General features: G+C 30.3%; 1 protein-coding gene across 5 annotated transcripts in view; it reads left to right on the forward strand.

Moving 5' to 3' along the window:
- pHCl-1 (pH-sensitive chloride channel 1) overlaps nt 1-27,133 on the forward strand; it is a 114,506-nt gene that overhangs the window by 49,408 nt on the left and 37,965 nt on the right. For all 5 annotated transcript variants that reach the window (XM_067052732.1, XM_067052733.1, XM_067052736.1 and 2 more), the window contains 3 exons: nt 15,672-15,761; nt 23,764-23,861; nt 26,941-27,005. In XM_067052732.1, the coding sequence (XP_066908833.1) occupies nt 15,672-15,761; nt 23,764-23,861; nt 26,941-27,005 (253 nt within the window). The remainder of the gene's footprint in view (nt 1-15,671; nt 15,762-23,763; nt 23,862-26,940; nt 27,006-27,133) is intronic.

The following is a 27,133-nucleotide window of genomic DNA, read 5'->3' on the forward strand; positions in this document are numbered from 1 at the left end:
GTAAAATTATATTAAAAATATCGCAATATCTTTATATGTAGTTAGTATTTCAATTTTTTTTTCTAACATTTCGGCCTGTTTTGTTGGACTGTTTGAAAATTTTCCATCTTCCACAGTCACAGTATTTATGATTATTTTCTAACATACAACACCTGGAATTTTTTTTTAACATTTATTTAAAATTCTGCATATTCTATGTCGTTTATTTATTAGGCCATTTATCACGGGGTATTCATATCTTATTTTTTGGTTATAGCTTCCGTAAAAACACTATGGAAAAATATTCACTATTTTTAAAACATATATAACACATATATAAAACTTAGTTATTAAAAATGAAAATGGCTGCAGTTGGCCGAAACCTTACATAAATGAGAATTTTATTTGTACATATAAAGAATAAAACTTTGATAAGATTTTATTATTATTAAATAATTTTATATAAAAAATGTGGAACTAATGTGTTTTGTTTAATCTTGTTTTGATTCAATGTGTTGTTCAATATTGAGTAATATCAAGCAATAAAATTATCAATATCATTTATAAAATTATGAACTTTTTCAACTTTATTTTAAAAAGTTTTGTGTGTATTAATTGTAATAAAAATGTTTAACTTGACGGTTAAAAAAGAAAGAAAGAAAACATGGTTGGAATCGTGCTTCATTAGATTTTCAATAGTCTTCCCAATAGAGGTAATCTTTATTTCACTTTTCAAACTTTTAGAAAGTTTTTCTAAAGAAGTTCCCGGTCGATGAAATCGAAAAGGAGATAAATATGCGCTCTATACAAAAAGGCGATAATAACCGATAATCATATTTTATAAATTTATGTAACATTTTATTCATTATTTCATTTCCTATTTTCTTCTTTCTTTCACGGTCCAGTGAATTAGGTCGCTAGTTAAAGAGAGGTTGGTAGCCTGTAGGAAAACTCCCTTATTTCTGTATTGTTATATTTGAATTAATATTTCATAGAGTAACATTATTAATTGCCGTTTTCCTAGTGAATGGCTTCTAAGTATTCTCCATGCCCCACGCTTGCCAAGTTGGTTTATAATCTCATTCCAGCAATTTCGCGATGTCGCTACCCTAGTGCTGTCTTCCTTCTTTAGAAAATAATAAAATAGTCACATTTACTTATTTATTCACAATAATTTTGGGCTTTGAATCACTGAAATCATTTTGGCCCTGTACAAATAGTTTACGAAAAAATAATTAAAAGTGACTAGTAATAAAATAAAAAATTATTATATTATAATATAAATTAGTTATAAAAATAATTTCTCTCTACTATTTCTACTCTGTAAGACACAAGTCTAACTTCTCGTTCAGTATTGTATACATTGCTTTCTGTCAGGATGTGCAGAACCAACAAATGTACCCAACAAGAGATACATTGATGTGGTGTTTCCCTCGTCATAATTGTTCTTCTGTGTTAGTACAAGAGCCCAAGCGGAGAAAAAAGTCAATTATTTTACCCCAATTTTTGATTACTTAATTGAAAACTAGGTATAATTACTAGTAATGAGTCTGCCAAGTATAGGAAGGGGGAATAAAAAGTAGCTGCTGTTTCAAAACGTTAAAAATAATTAATTTTTTATTCGGAGCTAAAAACTACCAACAACACTAGAAAATCTAAAAGAACATTATTTAAAGAAGAGTAAATTTGCTGAAACATAAGCCCATATAATGAGTTGGAGGTAGTTGACCGTAGATTACTGGTTGGAGAAGATTATCGGGGGTGCGGTCAGAAAAAAAAACAAAAAAATATTTATTTATGCCGATGTTTCGACCTGATTTTAAGGTCTTCATCAGGGCTATAAAAACAAAAAGACAACAACCATCATTTAGAGAGAGAAAATTTGATTAATAACTATGGACAAAGACAGTAGTAGATTGATTACGTTATTATTTATATATATAGTAATAAATAAATGATACAGTGGAAAGAATCTATAAAGAATTAGTTAAATTAATAATGGAGCTTATGAAAAAAAAACCAAAAAAAACAAAACAATATTGTAAACGGAAAGAACAGGGGATAAGAAGAAATAAATGGAAAGGGGAATGAAGAAAGTAAGAAATGCGAGAGTAAGGATATAGGAAGAGAATCCAGGCTACATTGATACAAAGTGCAGGAAAAGCCGCTAGAGTGCAGGCAAAAGACGTTACATAAAATGAAATCTAAAGGTCAAAAGATCGTAAAGATAGTCAATGTGAGAGTAAAAAAAAAAGAAAAAAAAAAACTTTTTTCTTTCTAAATGATGGTTGTTGTCTTTTTGTATTTATAGCCCTGATGAAGACCTGAAAATCAGGTCGAAACGTCGGCATAAATAAATACATTTTTTGTTTGATTATGTTTTTTTGCTGACCGCATCCCCCAATCATCTTATCCAATAAGCCCTAATAGTAGTGGATATATTTTTTTCAAAAATCCAACATTTTATACGAACAACTAGAAATTAACATTTTGTGGGTTTATTTCGTCAAATATCATAAAAACTACTACTGCTACAAAGATAAGCATTATTAACTATTTTATAGTCAATTTAGCTAGCTTTAATTTGAGTGCAGACAGACATCTCTGCGCCCAATGGTTTTTGAAATAAAGTTTTTCATAAATCAAAGTTATCGTCCGAATAGCTATACATCAACTTATTTTAGCTAATATCATGAAAACTACTATTCCTAGGAAGGTAAAAGTCATAAACTACTGTATAGTACAGCTTTAATTTGATTGCTAATAGACATCTGAACGTCACATAGTTCCTGAGATATAGATTTCTCAAAATAAATTAACTAACAACTGATATTAAAGTACATTTTTAAGAAATGTGCTTTTTAAAAGACCATGTCTCGAGAACTATTGAACGTAAATAGTTCTATTAGGATTTATGTTTCAGCAAATTTACTCTTCTTTAAATAATGTTCTTTTAGATTTTCTAGTGTTGATAGTAGTTTTTAAGACATAGAGCTCCGAATGAAAAATCAATGGTTTTTTAAGGTTTTGAAACAGCCGGCATTTATTTTATTCGGCAAGAGCTTGAGGTCCAGGCCTGTAATATGCATTGAGCATCTTCTCGGTACTTTATCATAATTAGAGCTTAATTTGGAGGGTTTACTTGGGTCATTGTTGTTGAACAGAAAGGATGATTTGTCCGGATAATTACATTTGCGTAGTGTGGTTCTACTTGACAGGTTTATAGTTATGTATAAAGTTGTTAGAGTAGATATTTGTCCAATTAGTTAACGAAAAAATCAAAAAAAGAAAAAAATAATTATTAGGGTTTTTTAAAAATATTTATGTACAATTCTAGATGCATCAATATCATTCCAACCGAAGATCCCTAAGGCAGACGAAAATCCTTGGATGTGGCGTCCGAGCGGTAGAAGCCCGATGAGCCAACCGGATGTTTGGTGAAAAGAGGGAGGCGATAGGACGACAGCTAGCCTGCTATCGCTATCTGTGAGCCGAAAAGGAAACCAGCATAACAACACTACCGCCCCGATATGGCAGGACCAGATAACACATCACAAACTTGGACAATGGACCAAATAGCAAATTTTTCACCCTTCTTATTTTTCCATTTCAGAGTTTCGCGTTTCTATTTAAAACGATGCATTTTTTATTTTATTAATTAGTTCGCTTATATCTCGTTAAAAACAACAAGATATTATTTTCTATTAACTCATTTTTGTTCCTTTATAGCGTTACATATTAAACTTCCTTATAACGTTACATATTTTTTATTATTTAGTTGAGCAGGAACTTCTACCAATTACGTATGCTGATATAACTATATAATACATCACCACTTCTACTAGAAAGGTGGGGTACGAAATTACCTATATTTCAAAGTAATTTTTATTTATTTATTTTTTTTTTTTTGATAAGTCGTTTAAGAGTAATATCTTAGGGAAGGGTTAGCGAAGGTAACTTACTGAATCTGATGAAATTATTTCTAATCAAATACCCAACTTTTCTTGATATCTGGGCCAAATTCGAAAAAATGAAGGTGTGCTCAGGAAAATAAGTTTACGCATGAAAAGCGGAAGAAGTTGACCGAATCTTATGAAATCTATATGTGATCAACTTGATCCTTTAAAATGTCCTTTAATTTTTTTTTAAATATCCTAAAGATCGAATAAATAGTTCAACTGGCTATACCTGAACCCAAATTTGACTAAGACGGATGCAGATCCAAATTGTCCCTTTATGCCTGAATCGTAGTCATCTATATGTTTAATTAGGAAAAAAAAAAGAATTATAAGGAACTTATTATTTCAACTTTGTCAGGCTTTCGAGGTTGTAATAATGTAATTTTGTAATTTTCATTCCTTAAGATCTCTCAATTGGCAAAACGATGGCCTAAAAAATTAACTCCGTATTGAGAGACGAAGAGTTAAGCTGGAAATCTTTCACTTATTACACAATTAATTGTTTTCACATAAATAAACTTTTAGGTTTTAATAAAAACTGAAAGTTTACAATTATAACGATTTAAAGGAAACTTTTATTTAGTTATCTCAGAATTCTTTTGGTAGCATTGGCCATTCTTTAAGAACTGAACTTTTTTTGACTAGTTTGTAATAAAACAAATTTCATTTTCAATTTTATAAAATTAGAGTGCTACCAATGGGTAATTTTTCTACAATCCTGTAAATTTCTTTTTAACTAAGATCAAATTTACTGAATGTATTATATAATATACAGTTGTAAATTTCAATAAAGATATATATTTTTTTTAATAATTTATTTATTGATATTTACAACTGTATACATATATACACATGAAGTCAATCTGCTGTAAGTGATATTATGACATGATAAAAACATGTGGAGAATCTACCCATTGATAGAACTCCAAAAACATTTCTAAAGGAGAAGATCTCGAGGCCATCATCTTTTCAGACGCCTAGGAGGATTATTAGGTAGTAAAGGAGAAACCAGGTTAGAAACGAGTTGGTTTGGGTGGTTGGGAAGTTTATTATGGAAGGACTGGTATCTGGTTCTGGCCAAATCGGCAACATAGGGGACATTGAGGTCCTGATGGATGATTAGATTTGTGACAAAGTAAGGAGAATTAAGGATTTTACGAAGGATTTTGGACTGTAAGGATTGGATTCGAGAGGAATTAGATGATTTAGTGGAGCCCCATAGCTCAACTCCGTATCTCCAAATAGGCCTTATAATAGTCATCAAGATCAGTCTTTTGTGGATTGGAAGTTTGGACCGTTTGTCTAGTAAATGTTATAATAGTCGGAATAGACGAGCAGTTTCCAGTCTTTTCAGTCTTGTATGAGGATTCCATGTCAGTCGTTGGTCCAGATTTAGTCCTAAGTAACGGATCTGTTCAACAGGAATAAGTGGGGTGTTATTAAAAGATACTGTAGGGCAAGACGAAGGTTTACGTCGAAGGGTAAATGTGATTTGGTGGGATTTATAGATATTTTTTAAGATAGAATTTTATATAATTGTTGTTTTGTTATTTTTGAGGGAAGTATTGAAACGATATTAATTTTATTATTGATCAGAATTCTGTACAAGTTTTTTATTATAAATAAAAAATAATTCATGATCCATACCTGAATTTAGCTAGAAGTATGATGCCTTCCATGAGCCCCAAAAAAAATTGTTTAAACAAGAACACGTGAACTGTTAAATATGGAGGCAAACATTGGATTCAAATATTTACTATTAGTTTAGGCTTGACATGAGTTGAGATTCTATCTCATGTGTGGCTCATCCTCAGTAACGCCTACCACAGCTGCGTATATGCACACAGTGGGGGAAGCCCCCAACACATCTTACGTGAACTTCATGTTTATCCAAATTCTCTCAACTCCAGGAGCAGACCAAAGAAATTCGTGAGCACTAATAAATGTAACATTGAACAAGTTATTTAAAATAAAACATACCAGTTGCAAAGATCTCAAAATGAGTAATTTTGTCAACGGAACTTAAATATTCCTCTTTTTAAAAATCGTAGTTTCGTATATACTCTGGAGCGAAATCTATTTCTTAATCCTCTCCAATCAGATTTCCAATCCAAAATTTCCTTTCTTTAAAATATTCTTCAGTTCTTCATTAATAAACTGAAAATGAAATATTTTAATTCTTTCTTTTGATAAAATAATTTTCCTTTCCAAGGTCCAAAGCCTCTATTTTCTAAATAGGTTCTTTTGTTAATCCTAGTTTACAGAATAAACATAAAAAAAACCGACATTGAGTAGTAATAGTTATAAAATATTTAAACTTTTAACCATTATTATAATTCAGGGGATCTTGAGGATCGAAGGAGTTAGGATTGAGGAGAAACGTGCTGCATTCATTGTCTATTGATCTCTAGGGTAGGTGAAGACTTGGCTAGGCTAGCTCCTCTTCTTGGAGAATTATATACTAGGCGCTACAGTAAGTAATGCTGTTATTTTAGCAAACTCTTTTTGCTAAAGTACTAAATAATTATTTTATTTTGATAATTGCGAACTTAAAGTTCTGTAGAGTTTAGTTATTTTGAAACTATAAAATACTTCAGATTCTTATAATAAAGTATATTTGACCAAATTTACGCTCACTAGTATAAATTAATAGTTTAACATTGATAGATAAGATGTTTAAAAATATAAGTATAAAATCCAAGCAAGTAATAATCAAACTATTCTATTAACATACAAACAACAGAAATGCAAGTATTATCATAATTAATAAAACCTAAATAATTTGTAATGTTATAAAGTATTTTTTCACTATTACAACTAATATACTTTTGTTTAAGTCCCCTAATTTTATTGTGATTGCAACTTACTCTCTTAAGATTAACTGCTTAGTTTGCTAGAATTTACTGAGAACCAAATCCGTTGTAATAAATCGTACACAGGATAGGTTTAAATGTAATAACATATATAGGAAATAGCCCTGCAGTTTTTCTGTCAAACACGCATTCTTTTGAAGAAATTTTCGATAGCCATTTCGCATAAATGAGGCTGAATTTGCAGCGTTCAGTTTCCTTCTTCAATGGATTTATGCTTGTGGGCTTATTAGTACAAGAGCCCAAGAGGAGAAAAAAAGGCAGTTATCTCACCCCAATTTTTTGATTACTTTAGTGAAAACTATGTATAATTAATAGTCAAAATTGATGAGTTTGCCAAGTATAGGTAGGGGGAATGAAAAATGGTGGCTGTTTCAAAGCGATAAAAAAAAAACTAATTTTTCTTTCGGAGCTCTATATCTTAAAAAGTAGGAACAACACATGAAAACCTAAGAGAATGTAATTTAAAAAAGAGTAAATTTGCTAAAATATGAGCTCTAATAGAGTTATTTACGTTAAATAGTTTTCGATATATTGCTTTTTAAAAAGCAACATTTCATAAAAATGTTGTATGAGACGTACTGAAAGATCAATAGTTATTGAATTTATTTAGAAAAATTTATATTTCAAAAACCATTTGTCGTACAGATGTCTATTAGCACTCAAATAAAAGCTAGTTTAATGAACTATAAAATAGTTTATGATGTTTATCTTCTTAGCAGTAATAGTTTAGAAAAATTTGTGTTTTTTTAAGGTTTTGAAACAGCCGCCTGTTTTTATTCCCCCTACTCTGTACTTGGCAGACTTATCAATTTTGACTAGTAATTATTCCTAGTTTTCATTAAAATAAACAAAAATTGGGGTGAGGTAACTGCCTTTTTTTCTTCCCGGCTCTTGTAATATATTGATATAATCTTCAAATAACCCCAAAACAAGAAATCACACGATCTACTTGGAAAATCATTATCACCAAAAAGAGTGGCATGTGGCATGTCTTGTTGAAACCGCATGTAGTACACATCGTTATTATATAACTTAGGCAGGAAGAATTCTGTCGCCACGTCGCGATATCGAGCAACAGTAGCATGAACTGCTTGACCATTTATTAGAAAAAATATGGTCCAATGGTCCTCCAACTCAAAATTCGCTCCAAATAGTGACACGTTGAGGATGCATTTGTTTTTCAACAATCACCTGTGGACTATCTAAACCACTAAATTTTGATAATTAAAAAAATCCATCGAGGTGAAAATGTGCTTCTGAAAATAATTTTGTTTAAAATATTGGCATCCACTGATTGATGTTCAATAATCCATTCGACGAACCCTCTTCGCTTTACATGGTCATTGGGAGTCAGTTCTTGTGTCATTGAACATGGTTAGCAGAGAGACATCCTTAGTGAGTATAAAATGTATAATCCGGTGTAATTTTGGACTGTGAGGATTTTATTTTTCAATTTGCAACGTTATTGTTTTAACTATTTATATATTACGTTTAACGCCCTCACCCGACAATAAAATGTTTTTGAGTTTTGGATCTTATAATTGTTTAGTTTGCAGCTGTGTAAATTTTGATAATTTTGTTGATATTCATGTTTGTAATAAGTCAATCAGTATATTGTAGTTATGCATATCTATCCAGATAATAGATTATTCAGAAGTGGCCTCTAATAAATGTAATCAATGCCAGAGCTAACCATATAATTTTCTTGCGCTTTTCTTGTCTGATGATGTCTATATTAAAGATTTCTTTAGCTCTTTAGATATGTTTCGCTTTCAAGGTATGAACTTCTGAATGTGTGAACGGGAACTGTACTGTAAGGATGCAATTGTTTCAATTCTACTACTGTATATCGATAGTTTAAAAGTCGATATTCACGCTATAATTTCCGTTTCCCTGCCATACCATTTATGTAAACGAAACATGATATATTACAAAGTGAAAATTATTGAACAGAAACGTATAAGAAAATGAGTATATTAATATTAACTTAGACTTTACAATATTTTATGTAAATGGTATGCAAGGACAGCATAAGATATAGTGTAAATCGATTTTGAGTCGGCTATCAGCCATAATAATTTAAAGTTCTATAATTTAATTTTTATATAATAATAATATTATTCAATTGTATCGTTCCAACCTGTATAGCAATCCATTTAATGATCGGGATTCAAGTAGTCCGTCTTACTATTCCATGGAATTTCACTGAGCATTATACAAGATAAAGCAATTGAGATTAACGTTATTATTATAGTGACAGTAACTATTATTTAAGGAATGGTCGATATAAATTCTAAAGCTTATTTTTGGTGAATTCAGTCAGCTCTGAAAATCAGTATTTTAAATTTTCTGATATTTTATAAATCTAGAGGGTTATAGCTGTATCTGGTCCAAAAAGCCATCTTTTATGTTTGTACGTTGCTTCTTTAATGTCAAATTGTTTTTCAAACAAGACCTTTTAAATAGAATTTATTGGAGAAACGTAGTTACAACGTTTCAGCTAGTTAAATTTATTAAAAATATGATAAATAAACATAAACTATTTCGTATAGTTTCAATTAGAAGCATACAAGATAAAATTAAGTCTAATATTTTCTAATCTCTTCTTGGGATTTCTATTAAAGTGCAAAAAATCGAATTTTATCTACTTTACACGCAAGCAAAATAGTACAATATTATTATGACTGAAATTGGAATATACTACCCATCAAGTACATTCCCTAGTACAAATTGTTCCTGACCCGGCGCAGTATGATACTATACCTGCATTGTGGTTAAGACATGGTAACAGAGCCTACTCCTTCGCCGGCGCTACTGGATGCTCTTTTGGAACGGTTGGTTTTAGGTTATTGTGAATGTTTCTCCAATCTGAAACGAATTGTGGGATATATTAAATTTACTTCTTATCATATTTTATAATTTTGGCTATATTCAAAATTTTAGGTTGATTCAATTCAAAATTATATATTTTTTAAAAAATAATTTTATTGTTATTTACAACTGTATAAAAATATATACAACTAGTAAATTTACTATAAGTTATAAAATTACATGATACAAACATGTGGAGAATCTACCCATTGATAGAACTCCAATACCATTTCTAGTGGAGAAGGTCTCGGGGCCATCGCCTTTGCAGACACCTAGAAGGATTATCAGGTAATGAAGGAGAAGCTTGATTAGAAACATGGGTTTGGGTGGTTGTGAAGTTTATCATGGAAGGATTGGTATCTGGTTCTGGCCAAATCGGCAACATATGGAACATTGAGGTCCTCATGGACTTGATTTGTGACAATGTAGGGAGCATTAAAAAATTATAATTATATGTGTTTAGATGTTTTAATTGTACCGTTACTATTATTTATATGTTAGTTCATTCTTCTTTTGATTTTTCTTATTTTCCGTTTTTATAAAGTTGTTTTGTATATTGTCCACCACAAATTTTCTAAATCATATCCTAAGTACTATATTCTGTTTTACGGTATATGTTTTCTATGTATAATTTTAATTTATTTGTATTCGTTCCTAATTTTAAATGTTATTATGATCATAGTTCTAAATGTTTTTTTTTTTTTTAATTTTGGTTATTATTCTGTTCGTTATTTCAAATTTATAAAAATTATATCATTCTAATTATTTTCTTTTTTTATTGTTATCACCCTTATTTATGATTTTAAAACAATCTGTAATTTCACTTTTTGTTTGGCTTGTTTTTATGTTTGTTATTCGTAAATATTGTTTCCATTGAAAAGGTTTTGTTATTAAGCAACATTTCTTAGTTATTACAATATTATACAAACTATAAATTATTTATTAGACTCTAAAGATCAAAATTTCCAAAAAAATTATTTTAATTATCTTTCATGAAGCATTTATGGCTTTGTTAGTTTTGTTTTCGCAGAATTTATTATTAGGTATCTTTATTGATCTTATATTTATTAATTATTTTATATCTTGGCTTTATCAATGACAATTTCAGTAGTAAATTTTAGTATTTCATGTATGTTATTTCGGAAGTTTTAATATCCCATGTATTATAAATAAATCAACAAATTTAGTAACTGTTTTAGTTTTTCGTCCATTTTTTTTCTTAAATTACTTCATTTAAGTAGCATACGCCTTATTGTATAGATACTCTTAAATAATAGCCATCCAATTAACTATAAAAATGTCCATCGAATTAAAAATAATGATTGATAGGAAATTGTATTATTTTCACGATATATGTAAGATAGTTTTTTCTTTTTGTATAATCATCAATTATTTTCCAGTTTTATTACATTAATTGTATGCATTCTTCAACTCGTACATTCATATAAATTAGTGAATCCCAACCTTTAGAAATCTATGGACCACTAAGTCATCCGCACAATTATATTATTTATATTTGAATTCATATATATATTGTTTAGTGGTATTTTTTTAGATTTTAAACCGATTTAGTAATTTATTATTTAAACAGATTTTAAGTAATTTATTAACTCAATTAAAAGGTTAATTTTTCCTTTTTTTAAGGTATAATCTCCTTATAAATAATTCAGGTTTTTAATATTATTAATTTTCTATTAACTGCTTTTTTCTTTTACAGTATAATTAATTATGGAGGAAAAAAAATCAAAATATTGTCATTCTGCATTTTAATTGAGCAATTATCCACGTGTCGTAAAAATAAAATTCTTCATTAAATTGATTACTTTGTAGTAAATGAACTCTCGCATTATTTTAAATAAAACATAATTAATGTTGACTTCAATTAATTTACAGATGCTTAGGTTCATTTTTCTAGTCCAAAATACATTTATTAAATTTATAAGAAGTACTTACAAATAAAAATATCAACTGAATTCATGATTTTTCCCTATTCACGGTATTGTCATGATAAATAGGTCTGCAAATGTGCATGTCGAATGTTGAATTCTCGGAAAATCCGTTACCTCGGGTCAAAACAGCAACTGCCGGAACACGTTCCAGCGCGATTGTTCCACTCTCGACGTTTGTAACTTTGTAACGTTTGTAACTGTACTCCAACAGTTCACGATTGTAGAACTGTATTATTCCAATATACAGAGGTATTCGCAGCATCGTGTACTGATATTCAATTTCGAATATCAATTAAAACCTATGCTCTAATTTAATATCATACTGAATTAAATCTTTATAGAGAAAAAATCGTTGATTTACAAGTGAAATACACTAACTCACAAATTGACATTTTGAGATATTAGATGATAATTTTTTTTTAATTCTAGATAAATAGTCATTTAACTTTTTTTAAACCGATCTTTACGATATTAATCTATTGTTTGGAGTTTAATATTTTAACATTTTCTACTGGAAAAACCAAATAATTCAAAAATACAAAATTTTGACTTAATGTGTTTCACTTGTAAGCCGACGGTATTGTTTTTGCATTAATTATTTTTTGCTCCAGCTTTGATTTTAATTTTATCTCTTTCCAACCATTGCCTGGCCGTTGTGTTGCAACGTAATATTCTTTGTATTTTTTTTATTTAGTATAATTTTTCCTTGTATATTTTGAGGCTTTTTACGTACGTAAACATTTCATTTTTTTTTTTTTATATTGGTAGTTTGAAAATGTTTATTTTTTTTTTTTTTAAACTTGATGATCTTTTACTGGAAGAGTCTCTGGAATTAAACTGGATTTGGTGAATGATACAATTCTTCCTTTTTAAACTGCAGGAAGGTAATTATTCTCCTAAAAATGTATGACTGTTAATAATAAAAAAGTTTTTATTCATTCAATGACAATAATATTATTAAATATTAGCAATAATGACAATATAAGATATAACTATATGTTATATATAGGATATTTTTATCAGCAACCTGAAGATGGGGGATATTTCCCGAAACGTTGTTGCTGATTATATGAAATAAATTATTGCAGCTGAAAAAGGAAGAATTTTGTCATTCACTAAATCCAGTTTATTTATTTTTTTTTTTTTACGTAAACATATTGTACACTAAATAAAATTTAAATCTTTCCTGTGTATATATTACATTTAATTGTAAAAATTATAAATTAATGTGATGTAAATATGAATATTCAACTACATTATTTGTGATAAGGAATTAATCCTGTTGCTGTTAATATCAAAAGACTATCTGCAGAGTCATATTTTATTTAAGGTTTAACTATCTTAAAGTTTCTTCTACCCGTTTTAAGCTAATATTTCAAAAGTAATATAGGACCGTCGAGGGTCTTAGCGGGGCGGGTCCGGGGGGGAAGGATTGCCTTTTTTGTGTTATGATCTCCTCTTGTGAGATTGTGACATGTCGTACATCGACAAACCTACTCGTTGTCTGTTTGAAAAATCAGATAAGTAAGGCTACCATGGTGGGCGGGAGTGGAGGGTTTCATACCGTTTTTTTAATTTCAACTACTTGTTACGAAGTAGTTAGTTAAATTTTGAACTAGCGCTTGTCGTATTATGTTTGTACTGTGTATGCGTACGAGGAAAGTGCTGTCTAAAACTGTACATCTATATTATAATCTAATTTTGGTAATACTTTTCCGTCATTCTCCAACGACTATCATCTACACCACTTGTAAAAAGAGCTTAAACTCTATAATTGCTATATTTCTAATTAAAACTAGGAATTTAATGTTATCGTATTTCTGATGACTTTCATTTCGGTAAAGAGGTATAAACTGAACCATTCTGTCAGCCATTGATAAATACAATATAGATGAATATGATAAGTATTGATGAATGTGATAAATATATTATTTATTTATTTTTTTAAAGAGATTTGTACAGATCTGACTTAAATGCAGAAATATCCGCCTAGGGAAATTTCTGATATGAGAGAAAGAATTTGAAGAGTAATTAGGTGCACAGAGATATGCTAAAGTGTGTTTGAAAACGCTGTAAGTACTAGGGCAGTTAGCGACATGTAGTCATTTTGCAATTCAAATCTGTCCTCATCATATATCCACTAAAGTGCTGTCCGTTATGAAGGGAATGTTCGCGTTTCAGGTCTCGAATATTGGGTCATCTTCAAAATGAATCATTTTTCATCTTTTTATTTAATTCTCCGTCCTCACGACGAGTACTAGGTTCAATGTTTGTCTGAGGTATCATATTCCAAATGACACATATAGAATGGGTAATTAAATTGATTAATCTGTTTTTATCAGATTCCAAAAGGAAGTTTCGTTTAGCTTAATCAAATGTGTTCTTTACCAACTATTTCACGTTAAAATAAAAAAACAGTTGGATATGTAAAATGGTCATAGTTTTAATACAGATGAATTCGCAGAGGAGACTGAAAAAAAAACCTGGATGAAAAATTTCCTTGAGCTACACCTTTGAAATAATGCGATTCGCTTAATTATATATATACCCGGGTTTGAATTCGGCCATGGCGTATACTTATTTACTCTGTTACTGTAGCCCTGAGGGTACAGTGAGTCCTCTGGGATTGAAACAGCTTTTAAAAAGTGGATGTTAAATTGGGAAAAAATCTAGCTATGTTTCTGGTTGATCTGAGAATCTGGTTGATCATAACATTAACAAATCACTTACTTGTACCGTTTTTAGGAAAAGTACTTCCTTGCAAACTAATAAACCTCTATACTAAATCAAGGAACAAATTTGGCGCTATCTACATGTTTCAAATTTATGTTCGGGTATAATTAATTTAACCGTTCATCCGATGTTCATGAAATATTCAGGGATTGTGGGGATTGGTCCAATCGATTTTTATCATATGCACGCCTATTTTTTCAAAAACGGTTCGTCCAATTAGACCAGTACCAATTTAAAATAATTCTATTTACTAATTTCGCTTCACCATAAACAAAAGTATTTCTCTTAGCACGCATGTTTCAAACGTGACTCATTTTATTTTACTCTCAAACCGCAAATTAAATATAGTTAAAGAAATAATAATAAAATTTAAACTTAGAAAAATAGGTAATTATATATCTGCTCACCCTTTAGAAGTGACATAGAAGCAATGCACTTGACAAATCGTTCAGTAAGTAAAATAAAAAGACAATTTCAAATACCTCGTTACCCCAATAACATCAATAAATTATCAACGGACTGAGATAGACCAACAAGCGCCAACACAGCCTTCTTACCTCTGTCAACATCCCTGAAATACCTAAAAATCTGAAGCGAGAGTCCTCGGAATCGTCCTTCCTTTAATCGGAAAGGCCTCCGTATAGTTACAGGAGCGATCTAGGATCAGGGCCTTAAAACATCGATAAGAAGAACTAACAATGAACTGCTTGCAGAGACTGGTCAGTCAGTATCTCATGATATGAAGACAAGGAGGGATATGTGTCTCTGAGCAATCCATCAGGACGCCTCTAGACAACAATGAATGCCAGTATAGTTGGCAGAAGACAATGTGGGAGGCCAAAAACCTGATAGATAGACAAAATCGACAAAGATGCGAAAGAGCTTTATGCAGCAAACTGGAAAGCAGTAGCCCAAGATAGAAGGCTGGTTCGGGTAGCCAAATCTGTACAAGGTCCAAAAAAAAAAAATTATAAAACAATTTATTCTATCTTAATAATTATTTTCTTGTGCATTATGTGACTGTTAGTACATTTTTGTAGAAACATAAAATTGATTTCAAACTTATTCGATAGGATCCAAAGGTTTACATTATGTACGTATTATATATTTTTATATATGCATGTAATATTTTTCTATTTAGGAAATTGACTCTGGGTTTACTGTCAAATAAATGCGTAAGTTTTCGATAGTGTTTTTAAGTTTATAAAAAAAAAAATGCGAATATTGACGTGTTTACTTACAATATATAAATAATTTCTGTCTATTTGAAATTTCAATTAATGGTTTAACTTTTTTTTTTTTTACAGATGCCCTAATATGGGTGGATTAGACAGGCTGGTTAAGGCGGCATGTTTTCTCTGCCTTGTAGCCTGTCTCATCTTTTCAGGAACAGCCTTGTAAGTAGAATTTACATTAATGATCTATTTAAATTTAAATATTTCTATTAGCTATTACATTAGTTAAGATGTTATAGCAAGTAAGTTCTGAGATTGTGAATTTATGGACATGATAGTATGAGTCTGATGCACGTGTATATATCATGAATCTTCCTATTGATATAATTATGGGCAAACATCATAAAAACAAAATTCTTCAGAAATATCTAAATTTTATAGTATTTTTTTCATTCCCAAGAGATATCCGTTATTTGTTTAAATATCAAAAAAAAATTATACTTGCTATGATAACTATTTATTGGACTCTTGCATTAGAAATGTGTATTTTTTTTTTTTTTATTTATTTGTTGATATTTACAACTGTATAAAAAAATACAACCAGTAAATTTGATCATAATGACATATGATATGATACAGGATGTAGAGGAACTACCCAGTAGTAGAACTCTAAAACAGTTTACGATATAAGGCCACGAGGCCACCTTCTTTTCAGGCACCTTGGAGGATTGCCAGGAATGGAAGAGGAAGCAAGGTTAGAAACGAGTGGGTTTGGGTGGTTAGGGAGGTGTATTTTAATAATGAAATCATCAGTATTGAAGAAATACTCCTGCTGTACACAAGCAGAAAATGTTGATTATTCAAAAATTGTAATGAAATACACATCAACAATTACAGATGCTTTAAATTGTTTGTTTTCTGTCATCTGCTAAAAGGGTGGGGAATAGCGACTGTAAGCGAATGAGAGAGAACAAAATTGTATAAAATGTAGGCCACATAGTATGGTATATCTTTATACCATCCATATGAAAAAACAATATCCTCTCCCTTTTGTTTTAATTACAAATTTTGTTTTATTTCATAATATTTTTTAGAAATTTAATAAAATCATTTTATTCTTCCTAAAGGTTTTTTTTTTAATTTTCAGAAACGATTTTCAGACTTCCTTGTACAACATCCGGTTTCTTACCTATGTAATTTAATTTAAATTTATTTTCCTATCATTGATTTTTTTTTATTTATATGTACGTCCTCTCATTTTGTATTTTTTTCTGTTAAATAATATAGAATTAAACATTTCACTAGTTTAGGGTAATTATTTTAATATTATTGTGGTCCTATTTTTTTGCATAGTATAGATCGTAATTTTACGTCTGCGTCGTTATTGCTTTTAATTGAAAATACATAAAACACGATAAAAGATATACTTTTTTAAAAATTACTGAAATAAATGTGCAATTTTAAAATATTTCTAGACCATAATATAAAACTACAGAGGACAGAAAAGAAAATGTATAATGAGGGAAGTCCTTCCAGAAAGTAAAAAATAAAACATTATTAATTTCATAAAAATATTAACATACCAAGTAACAGTCACCCATCAAGGATAATCACAGATTCATTTTTTTTAATCAAGGTGGTAAAAGGAAAGGAGATAAAACAATTTTTGTAAACAACACATGCAGCAGCACTTTGTTGGCATGTAAGTCAAATTTTTGTTATTATAGTAGGAAAAGTGGTGTAAGTCAAATTTACGATATTTTCCCCTCTGGTCATTATTATTAGGGATGCTGGTTATTGAAAAATTATTCTGGTTTCGGTTATTCTTTTTTTTAACCTCTCCTATTATTTTTTTCTTTTAAGAAACATAATTTTATAAAATTGGGAGTAATAATTTTAGAGTTAATGGCACTGTACTTAGTAATAAAAAACTCTTGGACTCGATTATGTCAGTGTGATACTGTGCTACTTACTCCAATAACCCGAGTTTGAATCTGGCTGAGGTAGATAAATATTTTCTGTTTCATTGTAGCCGTGAGTCAGCTTAGTTGGTACCTTTAATTGGGTAAAAATCTCGCAGTCGAGTTTGATTCTGACCAAATCACCCCCTTTCACAACCGTTGGTCTAGTAGCAGTACTTCCTTACAAAGTACTGTACCCCTGACTCTTCACGAGTTGTAGTGGTACAGATTTAATAAGTTTTTTTTACGATTAAGCCTCACTGATGCCATAACAAAAAGGAAAACAATTTTGACCTCTTAAACAGTATCGAGTATCGCGGTTACAGATCTATTGGATTCGGTGCATATCTGATCAATCCTAATTTTTTTTTTTTTTTTTTTTTTTTTAACGGAAAGTTTAAATGTAGAAATTCCTTTCTTAACTTTTATTATTTTTCGTCTAAGATCATAAATAAATAAATTTTACTCGATTACCTTTACAGTGCACAAATTCACCTTTAAGATAAAAAAAACAAAACAAGACATGCGTCCTAATTCCCCTTAAATCTCATTTCCATCACGCCCTTTTTAGAAATATACTTTCAAGCTCATGACACCGACGTAGACTCTGGATTACTGAATGACAATGAAGTGGATAAGGAAGAGCCTTATAAATGAAAAACTAGTAAATGAATTGTGTTTTCAATTAATATCACATTATAAATTCGTTATAATAAAAATTAAATTTTAGCACTTAATTTTGCCTGATCTGTGGTATATCTCACACATCACTTTCTCCCCATAAATATTTTCTTAAATTTATTTCTTTGTGGACAACCTTGTTTGACGCCTCTTCGACTTTGCAGTGTTCTATTATTACCCTCAATGGCTATGAAGACCCTATTGTTTTCAAATATAGTTTTTAATATATTTAAGCATTTACCATTGATTCTATGCCCGCAACATTGAAGATGATATATGGAGTCAAACGCTTTTCTGAAGTCTACCAAGTAAAGCAGTAAGTTGTACTTGCTTTTCCCTTGGATTTGGTTTATTTTATGTAGATGTTCAATTATGGATAATTGAGATCTGAAGCCAGTTTTTTCATAAGGATGATTTTCATAAAAAACTGGGATTGGTCTTTTTTAATAATAGTTGTAAATACTTTTTATATTGAGGAAGAGAACGTTATTAATTTATATTGCCAATGTCTTGGGGGATCTTCTTTACTATCCAATAAAATTATTTTACTAGTATAGCATTACTGTGCTACGAAGCCTTCTTGTAGTAGTCTTTCGAATATAAGCAATTCATTCCTAGAATAAGGATATCATTGCTAATTTCACCAGATGTTTTCCCTTTCGTTAATTGAAGTAATGATTTTATTATCTCATCTTCCAAGATGCTTTCCTTTATTTACTTTTTTCGTTCGTATTAATCACAGTATAACTATCATGTTGAGTATAACATTATGTAGAGGGTTATGGTTATTATGATTATATAACGAATAAAAAAGTTTAGTTATCAATATATTTAGATCTTATCTATTGGTAATTATTTTTCCTGAATTGAGAATCCATTTTCCCTTTAGATCCGATAAATCTTTATTTGTGGTAGGGCCAGAGGACTGTAAAATTTTTCTAATACTCTTTTCCTCGTATTCTTTTAGTTCACACCTAATCCTCTCTCTTACCTTCTTCCTTATTTCGCTGTGTTTGATCTGTTCTTTCAGAGACGTTTGGAATTCTATTTAATTCCCTCCCTTTTATTAGTCATCTTTAAGGTTGTATCTTAAAGTTAATGGTTGTTTCGTTTTCCTGTTGGTTGTGGTTACTCCCATGTTGTTTTTGAAGTTTATTTAATAACTTTCAGTCAATTACAATGTTGCTGTATGGTTGTCTCTTTATTAAACGTCATTAATTACTAATAGACTTTCAAAATCTTCTATAAATTGGCTCTTGTGCCTTTGATTTATTGTTCATTATATATAAACGTCTTGAGGTATCCTTATTTGCCCTATTATTAGTTTGTGATTTTATTGGAAGTTGAAATTTTATTGTATCTTGATATTTTCTTCAAGCCAGAATATAATCTATTTCATATTTGAAGGTGTAGATAGTTGACCGTAGATTGATAATTGGAGAAGATGGTGTACGGTCAGTAAGAAGAACATAAATAAACAATTGGCATGAATAAATATTTTTTTGTTTATTTATGTTCTTTTTACTCACTGCACCCCCTGACCATCTGATTCAATTATTTCATATTTTCAATCTTTAGCTAAGCACCTTTTCATTTACAGCTTTTGAATTATTGTATGTATTTAGTATTTGTAAATTATTTCTATTGGCAAAATTTATCAATATTTCCTCTATATCCTTCCAAATCCTTACTGTATTAGGTACCGTAGTAACAGTATCTCACAACTTCTTTCGGCCAACCTCTGCGTTATAATCTCCAGTAATTGTTGGGAATTGTTTTTCTTTTATAAAGAAAACTTCTTTCTCTAATTTTTACTAGACATTTTCAATTTATAAATTGAAGTATCTACTATAATAGAAAATACAAAATAGTAGACTAGGATACTTTCAGATTTTGAAGCGCTACCTTGTATTATTGTTAGGTTAATATTTTTTATCTTTATTTTCTGGTATGCTAGTCTTTTATACAATGGTTTAAATTCCATTTTGCACCTGATGGTTCAGAATTAGGCTGTTCCCGCAGTTCGATCCAGATTTGTTTTAGCAAGATCTTATAGATCAGTAGTTGGTTTTCAGTTGAAGGCCGAAAGTTTCTGTTCAGTACTCTACATAACTGGCCAAATAGTTGGTTTAGTTCTGGTATGTGGTCAATTTTCTTTGAGGCATCCCCATAAACTTCGCAGCCGTAATCTATCACCGGCCTTATTAAACACCGATATATCGTGAGAAGATAGGCCCTGTCACATCCATATGTTAAATTGGAAATTACTTTTAGAACTTGGGGCTCCACTAAACCATCAAATTCCTCCAGAATCCAATCCTTACAGTCGAAAATCCTTCGTAAAATCCTTATTGCTCCTTACTTTGTCGCAAATCAAGTCATCCATCAGGAACATTAATGTTCCATATGTTTCCGATTTGGCCAGAACCAGATACCGTTCCTTCCATAACAAACTTCTCAACCACCCAAATCCACTTGTTTCTAACCTGGCTTCTCCTTCATTACCTAATAATCCTCCTAGGCATCTGAAAAAAAGATGGCCTCGAGATCTTCTCCTCTAGAAATGTTATTGGAGTTCTATCAGTGGGTAAAATCTCCACATGTATCATGTCACTATGTCACCTACAGCAAATTTACTTGTTGTATATATGTCTATACAGTTGTAAATAACAATAAATAAGTTATTAAAAAAAAAAAATTTTAGAACAAAAATGTTTTTAGAGTGAACTACCAATGGGTAGTTTCTCTACATCGTTGTACCATACCATTATGATATTATTTCACATTTACTTGATGTATTTTATGTAAAGTTGTAAATATCAATAAATAAATTTAAAAAAAAAAAAAGGCTGAGTAAAACGAAAATTAATAGCATTAAGTCTATTTAGAATTATTTATTTCTTCTGTTCCGATATTATTGACGTTATGTTCCACATTCAACCTGTTCTTGAAATTCCTATTTTATTGTCATAAGCCTGGGAGGAGAAAGAGAGAAGAATTCTCATTTGGTATTCAGGATGAAGCTTAACCAGGGTAGGCTCCGCCTTTGGAAAAGATTGTCCCTCGTTTGTTAGACCGACTTACTACCTCCAACGGGGCACGTACAATAGGCTCAAGTAGTTTTCCATAAAAGTTCGTTATATTATTTATTTATATATATATACATATCTGTTATAGAATATTGATTAATATATGTAAAAATGACAATACATATCATCTAATAAACCGAAATCTTTGTTACACGGATGTTTTATGAATATGGAATCACTGTACTATTATAACTTACATATACAGCCAGGGTGTTTCAGGGTTAAGTTGCCTTACTAAAAATATGAATCAAGTGTCTGAAAACAAGAAAAAAGTCCTTATGAAGGTAAAATATTCTAAACGCTTTGTTTAGGAGACATTCACGTCTAAATATTTTTATTTTTTATTACATCATTTAGCTGTAATAAATAAAATAATAATCGTTCTAATTACTTTATTAATGAAATTTTAACATTCATAATAAATGTCGTTACAAGTGATTACCTTGCAAACTAAGACAGGTAATTATCTTGCTTCCACAGCATCAGTTGACGTACGGAATAGGATATGTGCTATGTTTTGCAAGTTTCAGTTGTCCTTCTTCGTAAAGAATCAAGTAAGGTCATTGACCGAACTAGCATAGACCTTTATTTAATGTTAAAAGAAACAAAAAATCCAGTGGTGCCAGATCAGAAAACGTGAAAATTACGCGTATCAATGGCTAATTTAATATCCTATGCTATAATAATGCTAATGTTGAAATTTCATTAATAAAGTTGTTGGAACACTTATTAATTTAGTTATTATAAGATAAATAATTGGATAGAAACAAAAATTAGACGAGAATATCATAAAGCGTTTACAGATAGACGTTCATAATGTTTGTTAATTACATTCTTTTTTATAACAATTATCATAACTTAACATTAACATTATTATTATCTTAAGAAAATTAATTTCCTAAAGATTGTTTCAATAATACACGAAATTAGCCATAAAAAACCCATTGATGGCAAAAACTTCAATTCATAAAAAAATTAGTTACCAAGTTCAATTGCTTCGCATTCTTCCTCTGTAGGATGTTATAATATCGCTTACTATTGTGATACCTTGTAATTCCAAATAAAAATCAACAGTAAAATTTTAAAACTTGAAAAAAATATAAATCCAAGTATAATTCCAGAGACATTTCGTCTCAACCATCACTTTGCGGGATACTTATATATTTTTTCCTGACCTGAAAATTCTTTTGAGTTGTCACAAGAATGAATTGTTAATTTGTATTTATTTGATTGCCTTAGTTGTCTCTGACTTACGAGATATCACAGCTGAAGCTGTATCAGAGATTCCCCATTTTTTCCGTTTACGGCTTCCTAAATAATCGGATTTTTTTCTGCGGCGTCCTTAATAGATCATTTTTTGTCTAAATTTTTAACTTTTTTGAAAAATTGAAAAACTTTTTTTTTTAAGTGATTACCCATATAGATACTATTTTCTTTGGGATAATATAAAGTACATAATTTCCACTGTTCCGGTAATATCCATATGGGACGGAACGACCACAGTGTGGTTAGGTTAGTTCAATAATAAATTAAACACGAATTCTAAATTCACAAATAATTTATTTAACGTCCATTGACGATTAACTTTATTAAAATTATTAATGGCATCCCATCGATGGGCTTGATGTTCACTACACAACTTCTCAAATCTTGGAATAAAATTGGATATAGTGACTCTCATTTCTTGTGCAACGGAACTTTTCGAGCTATATTTAATTTTTATCATTGCGAACGCCGAAAATCCAGCTTCGCACAAATAGAATATTGCAAATGTAATTAATAATCGTAGAACTTCACCATTAATCAGTGGATACTCCCCGTTCCAATAATCCACTAGCGTAAGCCAACCAAGTTACAACCTTCATTGGACCCCTCACCTAACCTTATAATGCCAAAAGGCAATCCAAGGTATCCTCAACACCCAGCTATACATATAGCATACCTCCTATATGTACGTACCAAATACCCACTAAAACCATTACAGGAGGGTATGAAAAAAAAAATTATTCAGTGGATATTACTCTTTTACTGATATCCAAAATTCAGAAAGTTCCGTGCTACCAAATTTCAACTTTGAAGAGCTATCGCAAGACAAGTCAATAAGAGATTCTTCTTCTAAAAAAGTAAATTCTGATGGAGCCTTAGCCCTAAATGGTTCTTGAATTCATGTCAATTTAATTCATTATCTGCTTCAAAGTATCTTCCCAACTTTTTTATAAACTCTGATAAGTGATCAACAAAAATGTAGTTTATACTGCAAGATTGATTAATTTCATTAGAGATTACAAATTGGTTCAACAAGGGAAAACAATCACTGATAAACTCTTCATTATTTTTTTTTTAATTGAATATTTCGCGGCGAACTTACGATGCCACCGCTGCTCCCCAGGAAATCACTAACCTAGATTATTAAGATAACTATTATTATGTTAGGCTTATTAGAACATTACAAATAAATATCACATATTTCTATATTATTGTGAATATTTGTAGGAACCCAGAAGGTGAGGGTAAATCGGATAAAGAGGTTCTTGACGAGCTACTGAACGGTTCCAGGTACGACAAACGACTGAGACCTCCTGTAAGCGAAGGTAAGTCTTGCGTTTGTATCAAATTATTTTATTGATTACATGATAAATTAACTTGGATATGACGTTGTCTTTTAACGCTATATTGATTTAAAAACCTCAGTAATTGTGATTATATTTATATAAGAAAAAAGTGTTTCAGTTCTTGCATTTATAAGCATCTTAACTTATATTACAAGAGCTCAAGAGTAGAAAAATGGTAGTTATTTCACCCGAATTTTGGTTACTTGAATGAAAACTATGAAGCAGTCAAAATTGATGGCTTACCCCATAGTAAGAGGGAATAAAAAATGGCGACTGTTCCAAAAATATAAACAAATTATTTTTGAGTTCCTTTAAGTAAAAAAAAATAAGTTGTGCGTTATCTCCTTTCAGAAAACGGTTGTTTTTATTTAAGCTGTACAATGGATAAAAGTTTAGATCTCATGAAAAATTAAAGTAAAGCTAAACTTCAGTAGGAAATATATATATTTATATTTATTTATTTAATACCAGATCGGCCTGGTGGGCCTTGCATGGTTGATATAACAGTTACATTTTATTTTTTTTAACAATTTATTAGAGGGGGAGGGAGGTATAGTTTCATACAAAAGGCACCCCTAACTATATACAATGTTATAATTAAAAGAAAATAAGATAAAATTCATCTTCTAACATTATTCCTATTGTATCAAATAATTTTTTTTTATTAACATTGGCTGCTAAATTTTATATTAGAATCTTAGAATAATGTAATAAATACCTGAATAATGTAAGGATAACTTCTAAATACCTGAATATTTGGTCAAATTTTCCTTTCCATGGATTTGGAAAGAATTAAAAAAAATAAATAAAATCTGTAGCACTACAACTCAGATGGGTCAGGGTTCAGTACTTTGTAAGGAAGTACTGTTACTAGACCAACGGTAGTGCAAGGAGATGATTTGGTCAGAATCACGTTCGACCGCCAGATTTTTACCCAATTAAGGGTACCCAATTTATGAAGCTGGGTGGGCTCCAGGAGAGCTCCAGAACCCACAGGGCTGACGCACAGCCACAGTGTAACAGAAAAAAATTTTCGGCCCAGCCGGATTCGAACCCGGGTCCTTGGAATTAGTAGCCACTCGCTCTTACCACGGTGCTACCACGCTCCCAGAAGGAATACAAATCCTAAATATAATTACTATATTCAGGGAGCTCAAGTTGTGTCCACTTATGAATATGCAAAAGTAGCAGGAGCAGCTTCATTTTAGCTCTTTCTTTATTCATAAAAAGTTTTCGAATTTCTTTTCATTTTCACTTTATATATTTAATGTGTCAAAGTTTTTTTTTCTATTTTATTTAAAATACTGATATACAAATGTTTTGTCTATTGCTCCATTACTAGGTAGTTTTATGTTTATGTTCAGTGAAGGACTAATAGCACAATGATATAGTGTTTTGTAAGATAAGGTCCTTTAGTAGGTTTCCGATCATCGAATTCTTCTTTTTACTCTTATTTCAGTATATATCTTTTTAATATCATAATTTTAACTTACAAACAGGACTTTTTATTATATTTTAAATCAAATTTAATCCTCCCCTACAACCAACTATTTAAAGAAAAAAATATTTAGATTTTTAAGATTTTTTTTTCGGAATAGAGTTTATTGATGGTGTGCAAAGGTACCCAAGTCAAGAGTATTCGTGTAACATGGTGGTACACTGCAAGGTCGGAACTGGCACGCAGTAGATTTCTAGTTCAGTAGATTTGTAATACTCAATATCAATTCATATATATCTTCATGGTGTAGGACTACATATATATGACTGAACGTAACCATCTGTCATGCATTATTTTTTATATCGATTTCTTAATATTATTATAATATCAAAATCATATTATCTGATCATCTAATGTGTGAACTCCAGTTTCACATATTAACAATTTCCTCCTCTGGGACGTTCCTACTACAACCTATACACACACACACATATATATATATATATACATCCTAGGGAATTAAAATCTAAAATTTACCATTAATTTTTACGGGATTTCCCTACTTACGGCTTAGAAGTTTCCTGAAATTCGCTCTTATCCAAGCGTTTTTGGAAAACTGACCTTTATCAATAGTGTTTACAAGCAATTTTGAGTACCTATACTGTAGGAATATTTTGCAGTTAAAAGTAGGTTCTCTCGATTTTGACGAACCTTCGAATAGGTCGTACAGGCCTGACCCAAAGCAATCTTATGGCCCGCCATTTTCCACCTGTATGCTAGACTTGCGGAACGCAACTTCCTGGTGAATATATTTTAACTTAATGCCGAGCATATATCTTCCTCAAATGGTTATATGAATTACCAGCAGACCTCCATTCAATTTTGCAGGATAACAAGCAGATTGTGGATAAACTTTTTGAATTTCTCAATCACTCAAAACTTTAGCCATAAAATGTAATCAAATTTTACCACAAGTTCCCCTTTTTTTGAAATGGTTATTATACATTTCATTTCAGAAACTACTACAAAATTATGAAATTCAGGCAATAATGATTAATCAAACTGTTGGAAATTAAGGAAATAATGACCCATAAGTGGTTGATGCCTTAAAATAAAATTTAAATAGAAAAGAAAAAGAAGGCAAATTTCGAATTTAAATTAGGACAGACAGCTCAAATTAGTTCTCTCGAACTTTTCACATTTTCAAATTATTATAGGTAATGGCACCCCCCTTTTTATTCTCCTCACAACGTCTCTGAATGTTATTGCTTATTTGAGCATGAAATAAATAATTTTCTGTATTATGACAAAGTAAAAACAATTTTCTTACATTTATGGTTCTAAGTGGAGTCCTACTGTAAATATTTTATCCTAATTTCTTTCTATAGATCTCAATAGACATAATTTTCATCTAGTTTAATAAATATAATATAACTTATGAATGTTACGCATCATCCATAGGAAAAATTTGTATTGATTAACTAACTCCATGTTTTCTAAGAATTATTCTATATCAACCACTTACATTAAAAAGTAGTCCTTTACAAAAATAGTTCTTTATACTTTCTAGAAATGAAAATAATTATTATGAATTTGTTTTAGTATTTTTTTTTTTTTCAGATCCTTTGATCGTAAACATGAGTGTCCTTCTTCTCAGCCTTGCATCACCTGATGAGTCCAGTCTGGTAAGTTTATATGAATTATATAAATACTGCAAGTGATTAAATGAAACCCTCTAGTTTTTATCATTTTCCCTTTGTGCTGAGGCTTTCTTGTAAAAGATTTATTACTACTATAAAATTTCTTGGTAAAA

The sequence above is a fragment of the Halyomorpha halys genome, unplaced genomic scaffold, assembly GCF_000696795.3.
Source record: "Halyomorpha halys isolate HHAL.00 unplaced genomic scaffold, Hhal_1.1 Scaffold908.1, whole genome shotgun sequence".
Classification (NCBI taxonomy): domain Eukaryota; kingdom Metazoa; phylum Arthropoda; class Insecta; order Hemiptera; family Pentatomidae; genus Halyomorpha; species Halyomorpha halys.